General features: G+C 54.2%; 1 protein-coding gene across 1 annotated transcript; it reads right to left on the bottom strand.

The window, feature by feature from the left end:
• Positions 1–6,320: 6,320 nt before the first annotated feature.
• On the bottom strand, positions 6,321–17,257 carry WNT2B (Wnt family member 2B). Its single transcript, XM_048925763.1, has 5 exons — positions 16,828–17,257; positions 9,479–9,699; positions 7,833–8,110; positions 7,271–7,535; positions 6,321–6,832 (listed from the first exon to the last, which is right to left on the bottom strand). The coding sequence occupies exons 1-5, from the start codon at positions 16,989–16,991 to the stop codon at positions 6,603–6,605; spliced, it is 1,158 nt and encodes a 385-aa protein (XP_048781720.1). The 5' UTR covers positions 16,992–17,257; the 3' UTR covers positions 6,321–6,602.
• Between the last annotated feature and the right edge of the window lie 537 nt (positions 17,258–17,794).

Raw genomic sequence — 17,794 nt, 5'->3', positions numbered from 1 at the left:
TGGTTCTTTATTGTAGGCAGGCCTCTTGTACTAATTAAAATATCATAAGTGAAATGTTCCATAATTGTGATTCTCTAAAGGTCTTTCGGTGCAGGCACAGCTTCTGGTACCTCTGCAGAGCATCCAGCCTATGGACCAGTGGGCAGCTGTGAGTAGTGGAATGGTTGCTCCAGCTTTTGGCAGAATGCAAAGTGAAAACATGCAATGTAAAAACAGAAGGAGTTTTTCCAATCTAGTTTAAAAAGAAAAAAAAAAGACTATGAAGCAGACAGTCACCTGTGCACCTCCTGATTGTGAATGGCTGAGATGGAGCACCCACGTTTAGGTAGGAATGCCATTGTTACTCTTACATACGTTGGTTGGGCTTTAATCCAAGTTGAATACTTGAATTCATCAGGGAATCAAGAGGGGAGCCCTATAGAAAGGCAATACCAATTTCTTTTTGAGTTGCCCACCCTCTAGTAGGTGCCTTTCTCAGCTTCCCTTCCAGTTGAATTGCAGCCATCGGTGGTGTTTCTCACTGTGGAATCACTGTGGTGATTAATAGGCATGTTGTGTTCGTGTAATTTCACATCTTGGTCCACAGGGGCCCATAAGGTAACCAACCTAATGCTTTTTAAAGTTGAACATTTTCCAGCATTTGTGTGAGGTTATAAATGAAGCAGTGCCTCCCATGTATCATCCCAAGAGCTGCTTTCTTTCACTGTCCTCCCCTGACATAACAGTAACAGAAAGGGGATGGGCTTGTGCTGAAAGTATAGCTGGCAGCAGCCTATGTAATGAAAATGTTCCTGTCTACCTTGAAGTGCCAGTAATTCTTGAGGAAGGAGGAGCTCCCTGCATGATTTCCTAGCAGGATTGTTCATGCTTTATAGCAACATTCCTTTGCCACCTTGGAGCAGGGGCTTAGCACCTGATGCATACCACAGTGCTACCATATCAGTCCACATGCAATTAAGTTGCATAATGTATATGTAACAAGACAATTATGACTGGGGACAGATAAGCATTGATTGTTGCCATTTCCCTGAAACATGCACTTTGCAATATGTGCCTCATAGCCACTGGAATAGCAGGAGCCTTTTTAAGGCTCTATGTCATGCAGCAGACTTCTCAAGTCTTCATTTTATTTGGAGGAGCCAATGAAAGGCAAAGAACTTGAAAATCCACATTTATTTATATACATGCTGCTAATATGTGAATAATTACAGTCTCTTTGATTCATACTGGCAGCATTTGAATTTTGTTGTTGTTGTTGTTGCTCATGGTGCCTTAAAGCACCTCAGAACAGCTCAGTTTTTGCTCAGCTCCCTCCAGACATTTGTGTCCTGCAGAGGTAGTGACTGTGCTGAGCAGCTTTCCATTTGCAAAACTTTCCTCTGGAGTATAATTAACTCTTAAAGCAGCAGTGTGACAGCATAGGCTTATAAACTCTTCTGGTTGACAGAGGCAGCATGAAGCATCTCTAGTTTCTTTGGGCTCCTAAGCCACGTCAGAATGAGCCTCTAGGTGACTAGCTCCCTTACAGCTGTGTACCATGGTGTCACCTCTGTTCTTGAAACATGCATTACTGCTGCTTATGCACACACGTGGCTGTAGGACTTTCCACCCTGTCACAAACCACAGTCACCATTTGTCACTGCGTTGACAAGCTCGTGCTGGAGGTGCTCACCTCTTAGCCCAGGCTGCTGCATTGGAGCTGATGGCTGAGGCTTGGGGCGCTCCAGCCATCCCATGCCACGTCTGTGCTGTGAGCCAGGCCAGGTTATTTCCTGCCTCCTTGTCCTGGAATTGTTGTGAAGGTGCCAAGGTGTAGATCCATGACTCTGAGCAAGGCAGTGTTTAAAGGTCATAGTCAAGATCATTAATAACAAGGTGCAAACGGCTGGTTTATATGTAACGTGAAGCTTTTTACTTATTTCATTTTTGCACTTTGGGGGCTCTGTTTGCTTATGGAGCACTTGGTGTCTGGTACCTATTTAGGCTGAGAGCAGGCAATTGGGTTCCTTCAGGCCTTCAGAGGAATGCAGAAAATTGTTCTCTGGTGTTGTAATTCTGCTGGGATAACTGGAGCTTATTTGTCTCACTGCTTATTAAATGCATACTTGTCTTGAGGTCCTCTTTTTTTTTTCTCTAAAAAGCGTTGGGTGAATCCCAAGGACCACAAGTGAGAGGAAGATTCCAAGGGGAGGGGGAGAGAGAAGAGCCTGCACCTCTCTTTGAACTGCATCATTGGCCTCCTGTGCCAGCAGGCTAAGGAGGTTAAACACGAGAGCAAACTCCCAGAGAGAAAAGGAGATGTACATATGGGGGTCTTATGGACATAAATTAATCTGCCCTTCCCCCCTGCCCAGAGATGACAGGCTGAGGGGAGATGCACCTCCCAAACTACTAATATATGGGGTGTGTGGTTGGGAGCCACATGGAACTGCACTGAGATTTCAGAACAGGAACAGCTGTGGAAGCAGAGAGCAGATGTGTGCTGGTGCTGTGTTCTGAGCAGAGGATGGTATTGGTAGCAAGGGCAGCGAGCACAGATGGGATTCAGATTCTGCCAGCCTCCCAGCAATACCCACGTTCCCATGCTTTGCTGTTAACAAGGACAAGCAGACTCCTTGCTTTCCTTTCTGCAGTTCAAGGATGTGTGGCTGCGTAAGTGCTGGGCTGTCTGTTCTGATCTTCTACTTATGGTTCAGAAATGTCCCCTAACCATCAGGTCACACTGGCAGCAGCAGTAACAGTGGGCTTCTGTGTTCAGCCTGCTGTGATCTGAACTCACCCACATGTCAATAAAGACGGGGAGAAAGTCAGCTTTTGAACTCTGGCTCCCTCCTCCCTTCCTTGCACCTCCCAGCTGAGGCGTGCTCTGCATGCCCCAGCCCTAAGCACTGCAGGAAGAGGACGGTGATCAGGGATGCTGATCATCAGCTTGGAATTTTCCTCTTTATTTCCAGCTTCGATTGTTGTGTCTTGCTTTTTGGTGGGCCCTTAGGTGAGTCTAATCATTGGGGAATGCTGGATAACACGCCCGCGTTCATTGCATCACTAAGGGTTCTTCCATTAAAATGAATACATCTCTCCATTGGGGAATCTTCTTGCTTTGGTTATTTCTGGTCAATGACATTTTCTTCTACTCTGGATGCCTTGAATTGTGCAATCACACCATAGCCTCATCAGTTTGGATCCTTCTCTTAACAAACTCTTGATTTCTTTTCCTATCTGGCTATAGGCTATCATCAGTTATAAAACAGTGTGACAGAGTATGTGACTATTGCATTCTCCCATACTGACTCATCAGCTGTGATTTCAGAGCAGTAATTCCCTGCTGCTAGTTGGAGCAGCCCTTCGTGACTCGTGTTCAGTAAGAAGGGATAGGAAGGCTCCCACACAGACCTTGACAGGTTGTGCAAATGTTAGTCAGAATACCCCAATACATCTGTCCCTGAATCTTGGACCTGTCACAGGAGTGTGGCTGCTGGAACAGCCCTCATTCAGATAGTGGCACAGGTGCACGAGCACTGCCTTCTGCAGAGGCAGGAGTGTGATGGTGAGCAGAGGCATCTACAGCTGTGGCAAGGGTTTTTAGGACTGGGGTGTAACCGAGTGTTGCATGCATTCTGGATTGTTGTAGGTCAACATCTGATCCATCTGTTCAGTACACCCATCCAGAAATACGGCCTGGTAAAGCCCTCTCTCACTTGCATGTGGCTTGGTGGAGAGAATGCCCTATGTTTGTCCAGGTCCCATGTTTTGGATGTCTTTTCCTCCTGTGCATCTGCCCAGCTTCTTCAGAGAAGGTAATTTATTCAGAAGCTCGTCTAGCAATTAATTCTGCTCCTTGTTTGTGAGTTCAGCCATGCTTTTGACTGGAGGATAATTAGAACATGATCTTCCATAAAAGGCTCCCCGTACACTTTAGATTACTTAAGAGGGGCTTGTGAGTGGAACCGAGTATTCCCTGACAAGACTGCAGCCTTCATAAACTTTTATAGATGGAAAACATCTGCTTTCTGAAGATGAGTGCACTGAAGGGGAGTTTCGGGAGGCCTCATCTGTGAGAAGACACACAGCACTCTGATTTCCATTCAGCCTGCAGTGGGACGTCCTCCTGTGTGAGCACTGGGGTTAGTTCTGTTAACCAGCACTGCTGGCTCCCGGGCATCGTGCTTTTCATGCTTCTGCTAATCACTTGTTAATAAACAAGAGGAGAGCACAGCCTCGCATAGCCCTCTGCAGAAGGACCTCCTGCCTCGTGGGCTCGAGCTGTTGGGCTGCCTCCATACTCGCTGCTCTGGGTCCTTCTGCAGTGCTGAGGACAGGCAGTGGGGCCCTCGTGTGCTGTCTGTGTGGGATTGCAAAGGGAGGTGGTGCTGGGTGGGTTGGTGGTGCAGGAAACACAGCTGGGCAGGGGGATCCTCACACTGCTTTAATATCACATGGGTCACTTTGGGGCTCGTCCTGCAGGACCTCTGCTCCTCACAGCCTGCCTGGGGTGAGGTGCCCCCAGCTGCCCCTGTGGGGGCTGCGTGAAGTCTTTGAGCCCTTCCCATCAAAGCAGTCCTCCAAGGGCCTTTCTCTCCCTGTTCACGCCAGCATTTCCTAAGGCCATTGGGTAGAACCCTCATTCAGAGGTGACTCTGTGCAATGGCTAGTGAATGGCTCAGAAACAGAACGATCTTTGTTCTAATCCCATCCTGCTGCTGTGATCCTTTGAACATTGCAGTTGCATAGAGGGAACCAGGAATGCTGACAGGAGGAACCTGTCAGTGCTGGGAGAGGTCGGGCACCTTGCTGGGACAGCAGTGGTGTGAAATCAGACTCAAGTTAAACGTGTTTACAATTGGGTATCACTGCAGGCTCCTCCTTCTTGTTGTTGGAAGCTTGTAACGTGCATAAAAGCACACACTGTGCATTTCCTGACATGCACAGAATTTCATTATGTGCCCTTCAGCACAATGATGAACAATATGAGGAAAACAGGTAACATTTCACTTGCTCACAGTGCCTGGCAGTGGGCAGCTGAGCTGTGGTCACTTTGCTGCGGTCAGGCTGTGCCATCAGCTCTGGCTGTGCAGTCATCCTGGGGCTTCTGCAGTCCCAAACCTGGCCACCATGAGCTCCTTGCAGCTTTGGTTCAGGATGCTGAGCATCTGAAGCTTCAGTACATGTTCAGGAATTGCAGTGGTTTGGGTAATTCTTTGTTATTTTTTGGGGGGGGGATCAGTTTTGTTAATGGGATCAGTTTAGTCAATGGGTTCAGTGCCCCTACTTGTGCATTAAGGCTGCCTGTGTGGGTTGGTCAGTCTGGATGCTTCTTTGATCAGTATCTGTGTACTGCATAAAGCATCTATCAGTGCTTGTGCAAGCTGGGGGGAGAAAATAGAATTTCTAGAGATGAGAGGGGTTAATCCCCATAACATATCCACCTACTGCCTGGCTGCTCCCTGCCCTGCTCTCACCAGCTGCAATTGTAGCTGATAGCCGGAGTTTGGGTGTTGTAAGGGAAAGATGTGGGAGCAGATCTGGTGCTTCCTGCCTGACCCAGCATTCTGCCAGTCCTGGAGCACAATGCTGCTGGGTGGATTCCCCATGGGATTTGGACACCGAGGCACTGCTGTGAGGGACGAGGGGTGAACACAGGGGGTGGCTGTGCCCTGGGATGGGGGACCTGGGGCAGGAGGGACTGCTGCAGTCACGTCCCACGGGGTTGGAAGCACAAAGCAGAATGCAGAAATTCAAAAAGCAAAGAACATCATTTTCTGATATAGGTTTATAATGAATTTTGACTTAAAATAATAAGCAGTATACACCACATACAAGTGAGTTTTACAGAGAGATGCTCTTGTATCCATCAACTTCCAAACCTACCAGTAAGTTCACAGATCTCGTTTGCTTTCTCTAACGCTTTGTCTGCAAACTTCTACGGCCTTCTTCTGTAGCCTTTGTCTTTTTGCAGTCGTTCAGGCTTCAGCTGACAGTTCACAACTCCGCTTGTCATCTTCGCTGGGACACAGGGAGAAGACTGCAGAAGTTGCTCAGCGAGTGTCAGTAGTGCAGTGGGGACAGCGTGCCAGGGCTGCTCGAGGGAAGCACGGAGATACGGAGCTTTCTGAAGACTTTGCAACACCCTTCCTCTGGCCTTGCAGAAAGGTAAAAGCAAGAATGCTGTCTGCGAGAGTGTATTATTCAGAAACAGTCGGTTTTTTGGGTTGTTGTTTTTTTTTTTGCTGGTGAAACTTCAATGTAAAGTTGGGAAGAGGCAGCATTGCTCCATCACTGCATCCCAATGGTCAGTCCTCTCAGTCTGTGTCAGTTGCACTGTCCCTCCGCGAAGGGAACGACGGCAGCAGAAGTTTCACAGTTGAAGCGAGGTTGGCTGCCTCCTGGGAACGGGGTTCTGTTTTGCTGAGCAAATAGAAGGGTCCACAGCACCTCCTGGGAAATGTAGTCCTTTCGTAGTGCTTTGCAGAGTTAATTAATTAAATAAAAGCCATGCAGTCAAACTACAGCTCCCAGAAAGCGGCGGCCCACAGGGCACAGGTGTTTAAAACTGGAAAAGGTTCGGGGGGGGTTTTGACAGCCAGGTTCTGCCACTCGTCTCCTCAGGTCTGGTCCAACCACTCGGCCCTTTTGGGCGCTTTACACGTGTGCACATCCACAGTGTCCTCGCACTCCTTGCAGCGCACAGCGCAGCACCAGTGGAACTTGCACTCGCACTTGGTGACGCGGGTGACACGGGTGGTGTCGTAGCCCCTCCCGCAGCACATCACCTCGCAGCCATCGGTGCCACGGGAGATCTTGTTGCACACGCGCCCTGCGGTGCCCAGTGAGCCTGGAGGGGAGGAAACAACTGGGTCAGGATGATCCCCCCCTACACCGTGCTCCCTGCGGCCCCCCCACCCGTGTGTCCACCACCTGGAGCCTCAGGCGGGGCTGTTTTATCCTTGTTTCTGATGCGGTGTGCCCAGATGTGCTGTTACGACACGAGGGCTGTGAGCAGGCTGCTCTGCACGTGCTTACTCTGCTTTGTTGCAGGTGAGCCTTGCAACAGCAGGAGTCTCCGTGCTGACCTCAGTGCCTGGCCTCAACTGAGGAAGCAGTGATCCCTCTGGACCGAGGCTGCTGGGGGCTCCTTCCCTACTCACAGAGCATCCTGGCCCCAGGGATGCTCCAAGAGTCATAGAGCTGCACCCCTGGGGGTTGCAAGCCATCGGAGGGGAGGGGGGCAGGGAGAGCTGCTGTAGGTGCCTATGGGAGATTTTGGCTGTACCTGCTGACTTGTCCATCACGCAGTAGTCGGGTGAGTTCTCAAAATACACAAGGTCTGTCTTTGTGGGCTTCCTGAAGTTCTTGTTGGCCACGGTGAAGCCGGTACCATCCTGGTTCATGATCACCTGGATGGCCCCATTGTATTTCTTCCGCAGGTAATCCCCTGTTTTCCGGAAATCCGACATAGCCAGCCAACAAGTCCTTAGCGTGCAGGAGCCACTGACCCCATGGCATTTGCACTCCAGCTTCAGGAAGCGCTTCACAGCCTGCAGGATGGGGAGCACATCAGGACTGGGAAATGGTGGCCACAGCTAGCAGGACCATCTAGATGTATTGGCTGGATGTGGCTCTGGGCAGCCTGGTCTAGCGACTGGCAACCCTGCACATAGCAGGGGGGTTGAAACGAGATGATCTTTGAGATCCTCTTCAACCCAGGCCATGCTATGATTCTATGAAAGGAGCCCCAGGAATGTGTTCTCCTCAGGTTTGTGGAGCTCTGGACCCTGCCCTGACCCCACAAACGCACCCCCAGCAGCCCTAGGAAGTGTCCCAGCCTCACTCACCATCCTGCCGCAGCGGTTGTTGTGCAGGTTCATCAGCGCCCGCGCGTCCTTCACTTTCTTCTCCTTGGCATCCACGAAGGCTTTGGCGAAACGGATGCCATAGTTGATGTTGTCACTGCAGCCACCCCAGTCGAACTCCCCGCGCTCATCCTTGGCACGACCACGCTTCAGCGGGTCACAGCCGCAGGCCTTCAGCTCCCCTTGGCTGCAGGCACGTGTGATGGCATAAACCACCCCTGCCGAGGAGATGGCGTAGACAAAGGCGGCCTCCCTGCTGCCTGCGGGCACAGAGCACGTGGTGAGGAATGGGCTGGGAGGGGGCACAGAGCTGCAGCTCAGCCTGGGGGTGTGGGGTGGGGGGGAGCCGGGTTTTGGGAGCTGTGCTGGCCCCCGGGCTCCCCACGCAGCCCAGCGTGCCCCCCAGCTCTCTGCATCTCTGGTTTGAGTTCGCAGCTGGTTTTATAACGCTGTAAAAGATGCTGCAAATCAAAACCATGTTTGTCTTCTTTTGGAGAGCCTTTGAAAGCAACTTCAAAGGGAACTGAGCTCTCTCTAGGCCTGGCAGGATGGGGTATGGCAAGGAGCTTTCATCAGCCCCTGTGCTCATCGGCTGGGACGGGACGTGGGGGCGCAGTGATGCTGGGATGCAGGGGGATGCTGGGGCTGAGCGCTGTGCCCCAGTGCTTGCAGCCTCCTGTGCTCCTCCTGGGCTGCCCTGAGTCTGCCCAGCATCCACAAAGCCCATCCCACACATGCCCACGTGCCCTGCAGATGGGCTGCTCCTACCACTCCCAGCAGGTCTCATCATGGCTGACGTGCCCTGAGCTCCCTGCAGTACCAGGAAGGACCCCCCCATGGTGCAGCCCCAGCTTGGAGCCTGCAGCAGCGATGCCACCCGAGCCCGGCCTTGCCTCCCTTGCCATGCGAGGAACAGGGAGTTCCCACGTGAACTGCTGATTCCTGGCCAACCCTGCTCTCCAAATATTTATATATCCCATTACTGTTTACATACGAGCCTGTTCTCTGGAGGTGTCTCCTCCTTCTCCCTTCTCCCCCAGTGCTCCCCCTGCTCCATCTCCTCTGGTGCAGCTATTACAAAAGCAGTGCTGTGCGCCCATTACTGCTTGATTAATTTACAGGGAAGGCAAATCTCTCCCAAGCAGTAACCAAAGGCAGGGGGCACAGCATAAGGGATGCTCCTAGCAGAGTAGTGGGGCACGGTGGGAGCTGGGACTCCCCCAGGGACACTGTGAGCTGGGTGCAGATCCCTCTTGGGTCCCTTTTCTCCCCACACTCGATGTTCAGCTTTCCTTCTGCCATAGTATCCAGAGCACAGCTAATCAGTTTTTGTTGTTTTTTTTTTTTTTTCCCCATCAAAATGTAATTTTAAAGGGGAAAAGGTTGTTTTTCTCCATTTTATATTTTTCCACAAAGAATGCACGCACCTCACCTGCAGCTCTTTCTGCAAGCAAAAGCCACGCACTCTAACTACAACAATTTCTCAGGACTCAGGGCATCTTCCCAGCTCTCTTCTTGTTGTTTTCTTGTTTATGCAGGGGAAGGATGTGAAGAACCGTTCCCTTCCTCCCCCATCCCAACTCACACCCTGCAATGGGGACACGGCATGGGCACACAGCAGCACCTACTTCGCAGCATCACCCTCCCGAAGACGGTGTGGTCCCGGTCCAGGGTGCTGCAGTTCCAGCGGTGGTGACGGAACTGATACTGGCACTCACGGATCCACTCCTTGGCTCCCTCCCCGACGGACTGCATGATGTCGGGGTACCTCTGGCACAGCTGCCTCTGCTTGTTCACCAGCCCTGGGATGTTGTCACAGATCACCCTCGCCCCCAGCGCCCCGATGTACCTGCAGGGAGAAGGGAAAGGTGTGGAGGTGCCTGGAGGTGCAGGCTTTGTGCCCCATCCCTGCTGCTGCGTGGCACAGGCGCCAATGCAGCGCTCAGGTGGAAGAAGAGATGTGAGCTTCACTTGTTGCTGCAGGCCTTGCTCGTGCTGCTAGCACCAAGCCACGTTTAAGATCATGTTCTGAAGCTGGGGCTGTGCTGTGCTGTGTGCACGCTGCCTGCATCTCCATGCATTGCTGGGAGCGGGCAGCAGCTCCATGCAGCAGCACGATGCACAACTGTGCTCGGTGTGCAGTGGGCAGCTTTCCTCACTCACCAGGGGGATCCTGGCTCTTCCTGCACCCAGCAGCCCTCAGGCCTGCATGGACAATGGAGACATGGTGGAATTTTCCATCCCTATCCCATGCATGCTCTGCCAGCAGCAGGCTGCTCTGTGCTGGGGAGTGATTTTTGCCACATACCACGAAGCTGCGATTCTGGCTGCAAGGGAAGAGGTTTGGGTGGGATTCAAATGTTTCAAACCCCCAGACTGGAAATAAGACCCTCCCTTTAATCACACTAAAAAGCAATAAACTTGGGCAATATGTCATTGTCTTTCTCTCTCTCTCTGGCCATGCTCTATCACTTCCATCAGCTTCAGAGATAGCTCCCAGGCTCAGGAAAGCCCAGCGAGCAAAGAAAGCAATGGGATCTTCCCCCCCCCCCCCCCCCCCCCCTTTTTTTTTTTAACAATATTTTGTTTAAATGCTGGCAGAAGCACGAGGTCATCTCAGGCTGGAGCTGAGGACAGCAGATGTGGCTCCCCACGGCTCTGCTGCTGCACTGGGACCCATGGGCACTGTGTCCTTGTGGTGGCACAGAGCAGGAGGGCAGCAACACCCCCCAGACCCAGAGCAAAGAAAATCTCTGGGCAGGATGAACACTGCGTGCTCTCATTGTCACATGGAGCTAATTACTTCTCCTTAATGCTCCTGCTAAATGTCAGCACAGAGAAAAATGGAGAAGATGGAGCAGGGCAGGATGCCTGCCTGCAGGAGCACTGTGCTGCTGTGCCTGGCGAGAGCATTCCCAGTGCTGCTGCTGAGCTCTGGTACCCGCAGCCCTACGCTGTGATGATGCACTGATACTGCACCTGGAACTGCCATGGCACAATGGGACAAAATCCACTCTGTGCATGGGAAAACCTCGGCAGCAGCCCGTGCTTCTGCTGCCCGAGAGCAGCTCCAGGGGGTCTGGTTCTATGAAATGGGGCGAGATGGAGAACACTGGGAAATCTCCTGCCAAGCAGAATTTTGGGAAGGGAAAAAACAAACATTTGTTTTGGATTGGTGAAAGCATCCCTTCTGATCTTACTGCTAAAACGCTGTGATGTTTTGAAAGCACTGAAATAGGAAATAGAAGGGTGCTGTGAGAAGCTCCCAGTTGCTTTAGCAGAACAAGCTGCTCCATTTTTTAGAAATGAAGTCATGCCAGACATGGCAAATTCTGTGAAACGCTTTGCTTCTGGGGCACCCGCGTTTATACAGCAGGAAAAAAACACCACAATGTCAGAAACACCCGTGAGAGTGCAGTGCCCATCCATCCCTGGGGACAACACAGTCCTGGACCCCAGTGCCACGGACACTGGTGATGGAGGGGTACCTGCAGCCAGGAGGTGAGACTGCTAATTGCATGCAGGTGGGTAACGAGCTTTGCTCTGCCTGCTCAGAGCTGCAGGTGTGCCTCTGGGTCTTCTGAGCAGTGTCTGCAGAGCTCTGTGCTGCTGTGGATCCCTCTGATTCCTGTTTCCTCTTGGGGTTCAGATGGCAGCGCTGTTGGGAGATAGCTGAGCCGCACCTCCACCTTCTCATCTCTTCCCACGAGGAAGACCTCACGCAGCACCAGCACAGAGCAGGGGCTTCGTATTCTGCAGGTAAGTGCTTCCAGAGCCTGGGTGTAAGGGAGGGGAAGCAGTCCTAGCTTGCTGCTGGCTGCTCTCTGCTGCTTGGGGCCGTGTGGCCGATGCTCTTTCCCAACAGGCTGCGCGCGCCGGCTGCGCCATGCGTGGGGAACAGGAGACAACTGTCACATGTTGGCTCCCAGTTGTTTTTCTTGCTCTAAGAGTCTGCTGACTTCTCCTCTTGTAAACAAGGAGAAACCTAAATTGCTTCTAAGATAAACATGCAAATCAGAGGCAGACGCATCCATGTACTTGGCAGCATGCAGTTGTGCTAACCCCCTCCCCATGCACGCCCTGCACTGAGCTGTGCTCCTGGGACTGCACACCCGGCTGCCCCATTGCTCCCAGCTCCTCGGGGGGCTCTTGCAGAGCCATGTGGCTCACGTTGCATCTCTGCTCCCAGTCGAGGCTGCTCAACAGCTCGGGGTTCTGCCCACTTCTTCTCTCCCTGTGGGTTCAGGGGGTGTCTGTGTCGCTGTGCGTTGTGCCACGCGATGTCCCCAGCAGCAGCTCTGGCTCTCATAGTGTTCCAGAGTCCCTTTCCTGATTGCTAACTGTGCTTTTGGCAGCAGCCCCCTGCTGCTGAGCTATTTAGCAAGAAATGCAAGCTCCCACTGTGGGGAAAGCAGGGATGCACCAATACCGTTGAAGGTGCAATTCTAAATCAGATTGACAGCAGCTGAGTTCGGCACCAGAGGTTAAAGTGGGGTGCCCGTGTTTGGGGCTGCAGTAGAACAGAGTCGATCCCACCTGGAGCTGGGGGCAGCTCTGAGCACATCCCTGCAGCTTCTGTTCTCTTCCTTCCCACTGAGAGGATACGGAATCTGCATTTTGGTGGGAGGCCGAGAGCCCCCGGCGGCTATTGGAGACACCTCTTCCCGATAGGATCGGATCCAGCATCCCTGCCTCTTTATCTGATAAAGAGCAAATTCCAGAGGGCCTGGCAGCATCTCGCTCCTCGAGTGCTTTGCATAGTTCCTGCAGAGGCTGCTCTCCTTCCTCAGCTCTGCACGGTGCTGGGGGGGACAATTTATAGCCAACGGCACCTCGCTTTGGGTTGCAAGTTGCTATCGACATTTGAGATATTATTTTATTATTATAAACCCTGAGTATTTTATTAAGCCCCACTGGGAACAGGGCCATCCTGGCCTGCTGGAATTGTTAGCGCCTCGGAGTGATTAATAGTCCTAATTTCCTCACTTAGAGCCACTGCTCTGTGTGCTGAGAGCGTTAGTCTCACTTGAATAATTTCTAATATCATAATGCTGGGTGAGGCTGCTCCGAGCGACCCGGCCAATGAGCTTGGGAGAGCAGAAGGATTTTTTCTGTTGTCTCTCTTTTTTAAGAGACACTTCCTATAGGTGAAAGTGACCCTAATGAAAAATGAACTACAAAACACAATTAGGGTTATTATAACTAAGCGGAGCGACTGAGAGAACCCATCTGTTCCCAAACGCTGCCAGGACTGCCTCGAGGGCGCAGTTTGTTCTCCATCCCTCTGATGCTGCTCTAGGACTGATGTTTCAATGAAAGGGATCCATGGATGGCCAGGGCTGGAGCACGTGAGGACAGGGGATGTCCTGATCACTGCCCTATTGTTGCTGTGACCGTGCAGAGCGCGTTGTGGGGAGCAGCATGGGGTCCCTGAGCCCCCAGCACTGCCCTGCCTGCAGTGCACTGGGCTGCTGGGGTCTGACTGGCAGCAGCAGCATGCACTCCTCAATGAGTTCTGCACTGCAGAGGCTCGTGCAGCTCTCCTTCCCTTGGTTTAATTTCAGACATTCCTATTGATGCTATTTCCCCTCCCACACACCTTCATGCGATGCCTGCTCAAGTCAGCCCCTCTCTGATATCCCAGAACCACGTGTGCAAGTATCTCGACTTCTCCATTGCTCCCTGTGCACATCCACCCAAACCAGGACTCAGCACTGGCGTGGGATGGAAGCAGCAGCAGCCACTGTGGTGTCCCTGTGAGCAATGCCCCAAAAAGTTGAGCAGGTGCCCAGGCCGTGCTCCTGCTCCATGATGTACCCTCACGCTGTGTTTCCCTCCTCATGAGCCCTTCCCAGTGTGTGCACAGAGCTGAAGGGTGGCAGTGGCCACCCAGTGGGATGGAGCATCCCAGTGTGCCGCAGGTCCCAGCCTGGGGACACCGCGTGCAGTCAGACCCCGCGCATTGCTTGACCCCAGCACGAGCCCACACTGCTCTGCTTTCCCCAGATTTGCTTTATCTCGTTGGGAGCCTGATGCCTCCCATCTGCTCCAGTGCCAGATGAAATCGAGTATTTGTAGTTTCCAAGGGCTGTGGTTAGCAATAAACAAGTTAGCTGACGAGGACTTGGCGCGTCGCGGCAGCGGGGGATGCGCGTGGGGCTGCGGGTACGTGTGAGGGTGGGGTGTGCACGAGGCCTGTGTACATTTGCCTTTAAGCAAACCTTCCATCCACAGCAGTGCGCTCGGCGGAGCTCTCAGTCGCGAACGAACCCGGCTTGGTTATTTACACGGCGTTTGTTTACTGCGCGGTTCGTGTTTATAAGCAACGTTGGCCCTAATCTTCCCAATCTTTACAAGGAATTTTGGAGGCCGTTCTCGGGGCTTTGCAGCACTGCTGGGCTCATGGCACCGTCCCTCCTGCGCCGCGGGCGCTGCGCTCGCCCTGCCTGGGTGCACTTGAGTGTAAACGGGATTTAGGGATTTTCCCATCGCATTCCTTTTTAATTTCTGTCTGTGTTTCAGGCGGTATTTTGTTGCTAAGTGACGTGTCATAGTTTGGGAGCTTTACAGTTTGGGTGCTGCTGCCCAGCCTGCGCCATCCCACACCCGCTGGTGGTCCTGGCAGCACCCGCTGCTCCTCCCCAGCACCCACAGCCCATCACCACGCACCCCCAGACCCCTCACCCAGAGCTCCCCGGTTCCTGCAGCTCTGCACGGCAGTGGCACCGCGCCTGACGTCACCCAAAATTAATAATTTGCAGTTGTTTAGAAGAAACATTTGGTTGATATTTCCTTTCCATGTACTCCGATCAGAAGCGGCCCAGTTTTTTTCTATTAATCTACTTTAAAAGTTGAGTCCGAAAATGAGAAGCATTTCCTCTATTTCCACAAGTTTATTGTGTGTGAATCCCTAGAAGAATTTGGCAATAATAATAAAAATAAGGAACGATGATGCACCACCAAATGTATTTACCGTAATATCAGTAGTGCTAGAGATGTGCTTGGAAGCCCATGGAAATCACTGCATAACTTTTTCCCAAACCACAGCTGCTTGAACCCGCTTTCAGTAAAGCTCAATCTCAGCTAAAGGCGCTGCTTTATCAGAGCTGACACGAAGAGCGGAGCAGCGTTTGTGCTGGTGAAGGTTTTTCTTAGGAATGTTCTGCTCAACGGAAGAGAAAGTGCAATCAGCAGTGAACTGCTGAGTTTAACGTATTTGGTTTAGGGTTCCTTTCATTTTTTTTTAAGGCACGTTACGTTGGACCCTGGGGCCAATTCTGCTTTGTGAGAGAGGCTGAAAGCGCCGTGCTTGGCCCCGCCGTGGCACAGCGTGTGGGGGGCACTGCCTGCTCAGCCCTGCCCGTTTCCCAGCACTTCTCCTGCTCCTCTCTGCCTCGGAGCCGAGGGCACAAAATGCTGTGAGAACAGATCCAGTGCCACCCAGAGAATGCAGCCACTGAGGCTCAGAGCATGGCTGGTTTTGCTCCCATTTGCTGGGAAAAGCATTTGGAATTCGGGCCACCACTGCAGTGCAGTCACTGTGGGGAGAAGCGGGGTGTGAAAGTAAGGAAAACTGATGTTTTTCACGTTGTTCCTCAGGATTCTGAGTCATCGGGGGTATCTGAGTGCGTTAACAGAACTGCTCAGCTCTGGGAGATGCTGTGAGCCATAGCCTGTCCCCTTCCAGCAGCATTACCCCGTGCGCCCACCCCCGGCTCCAGCAAACCTTCCCCCCTCCCCTGCCTCCTTGGTAAGGACACGGAATTCTCCGACTTCGCTGCGATCTTGAGACTGCCTCGGCTTTTAGCATAGCAGCACCATCACCTTCTGCACAGATGTTGTCCTGTCTTCGCCTGCTGTGAGGGGTGGGGGCCGATCAGGCGGCCGGGAGCCAAGCTGTGCACGCATCGACCTGAGCCCCACCACTGCAGGCTCGCTTCCTCACCCGAGCTTTCAGACCCCTGTGGGCTCATCGAGCTGCAGGTCTCCTCTGGGCATTGCAGGCATTGTGTCCCCTGGGATCCTGTCCCCAGGATCACCTCTCCCTTTCCTTTTCCCCTCCCGTCCCGGAGCGCTCAGAGCCGCCGCTGTGACTCACAGCGCTGTGCCGGAGCACCAGGAGGACCGGAGCTGCTCCCAGCGCTGCACAACCTCAGGAGTGCCACCCATCCCCATCAATGTCAGATGGATTAAGTTAGATTAAAGACAGCTTCAGTTTGCTAATGGTGATGGTGCGTAAATTGGGGTTCTCCGTAAGGTTAATGAGCGCTGTTACAGGACGGGACGCTGAGAACTCTTGTGCAGCAATCAGTTTTCCTCGGGCGTTTCTGAGCTCCTGAAGCTGTGTGGGCTCACTTGAAAACTTCACCTTCCCTGTCTTCCTACCGACTCTCGTGTTGCATGCACGAATTTTAATTGTTATGAGGACAGGAGATTAATTTTGGAGAGGCCGGCTGGCTCCGCCGCAGCTCCGTGCGTTTTCTATGGCATCACCTCTGGCTGTGGCAGAGCCGTATCTTACTCAAACAGGGAGAGCGGTAATTTGGGAGCGGCTGAGAAGCCATCGCGGAGCATGGGGGATAACAGAGCAGTCCAGAGGCGTTTGGGAGATGGATCGCGACCCCAGAATTGCAGAGGGTTAATAGCGGGGCTCCGGCTTTGCCTGCCGCTCAGCCCCAGCCCATACCGAGGGCTCATCGTTCTCTTTCCCCGCAGAAGGCCGGGCTCAGGGCTCAGCTCCCGGCGAGTCCCGGCCCGAGCGGCCCCGGTTGTGTCCGTCCCCGATCCGCGGGAGGTGCGGAGGGGCTCTGCTCGGAGCCGGTGCGCGCCCGCAGGAACCGGGACCCGCGGGGCCGCTCTGCCCGATCGTCCGATCCCCGACCGTTCCGCAACCCAGACGCGTTCTCTCCACCCCCCCCCCCCTCCGTTCCCTGGCTGGGAATCGCCGCCGCGGAGCCGTCGAGGCGCGGGCACTCACCACCACGAGGAGTCGGCGCGGGGCGTCAGGGCGAGCAGGATGAGCACGAAGGGAAGGCAAATCCGCGGGGCCGCACCCGCCGTCCGAGGGAACGCTCCGCACTCCGCACGCCCGGGGGCCACGGCAATCCCAGGAGACGCTTCCAGGCGGTTTGGACTGAGCATATCTCTCCGGGGCGCGGTCCAGACGGAGAAATGAGCGGGGACGGGGTCCTGCCCGCGCTTCCCTCGGGCGAGGGCGGTGCGGGCGCCGAGCCGTGCCCGTCACTGCCCTCCTTCGCGGCTCCCGGCTCCGCGCGGCTGAGCGAGCCCCGGCTGGGCCCCCGCTCCCAGGCGCATGCTGCCGCGCGGGGGGCGGCGGAGAGGCTCCGGGGGTCCCGGGCGCTCAGCGTGGCCGGCGCACCCCGAGCGGAGCACGGCGTGCGCCGGGGCCGGGCCGGGCCATAGAGGTCCTTGTGCGGAGGGCGAGGACACACTGGGGATAGCGGCGCGGGGGCTGTGGCCAAATATTGACAGCTCCCTCCGTGCTCCGGGCTCTCATTGGGCAGAGTCAGAAGCGCGGAGCCGCGGCTCTGGCCGGACCGACCCCCATTTCCCCAAGGGCACGTCAGACGGCCCCCTCCGGGCTCCTGCCCGCCGCCCCGCGGGGCAGCTCCGGCCGCCTCGCCCTCCGCCGCGGTCCCGCAGCGATGGATCCGCCGTTCCGCGGCCGCCCCGTCGGGGTCCGCCGGCGAAGGGGCGCAGCTCGGGACGCTCGGGGCCGCTGCCGGCTCCTCCGCGCTCGCCCCCGCCAGGTGTCACTGCAGGGTGCCAAACCGCCGCGCTCCGCCCGCGCCTTTCCGCGGTTCGGGCTGCGGGCTGCGCTCCTCCGGGCCGGGCCGGGTCGGACTGCGGGCGCCCGACGGAGCTCTGCTCGGCACCCACCGCGCGGGGGAGGTGTGCGGAGCGGCTGCCTCACCTTGGAGCTC

The sequence above is a fragment of the Lagopus muta genome, chromosome 24 (assembly GCF_023343835.1).
Source record: "Lagopus muta isolate bLagMut1 chromosome 24, bLagMut1 primary, whole genome shotgun sequence".
NCBI lineage: Eukaryota > Metazoa > Chordata > Aves > Galliformes > Phasianidae > Lagopus > Lagopus muta.
The sequence above is the reverse complement of the archived record's forward strand: the minus strand, read 5'-3'. Positions and strand labels throughout refer to the sequence as shown.

Coding starts and splice junctions, on each gene's coding strand:
- WNT2B (XM_048925763.1), bottom strand. CDS start 16,991: ATGCTCAGTCCAAACCGCCTGGAAGCGTCTCCTGGGATTGCCGTGGCC. Junction 8,111..9,478: donor CGGGAGGGTGATGCTGCGAA/GTAGGTGCTGCT, acceptor CTGTGCCCGCAG/GCAGCAGGGAGGCCGCCTTT. Junction 6,833..7,270: donor CGTGATGGACAAGTCAGCAG/GTACAGCCAAAA, acceptor CCTCCCCTCCAG/GCTCACTGGGCACCGCAGGG.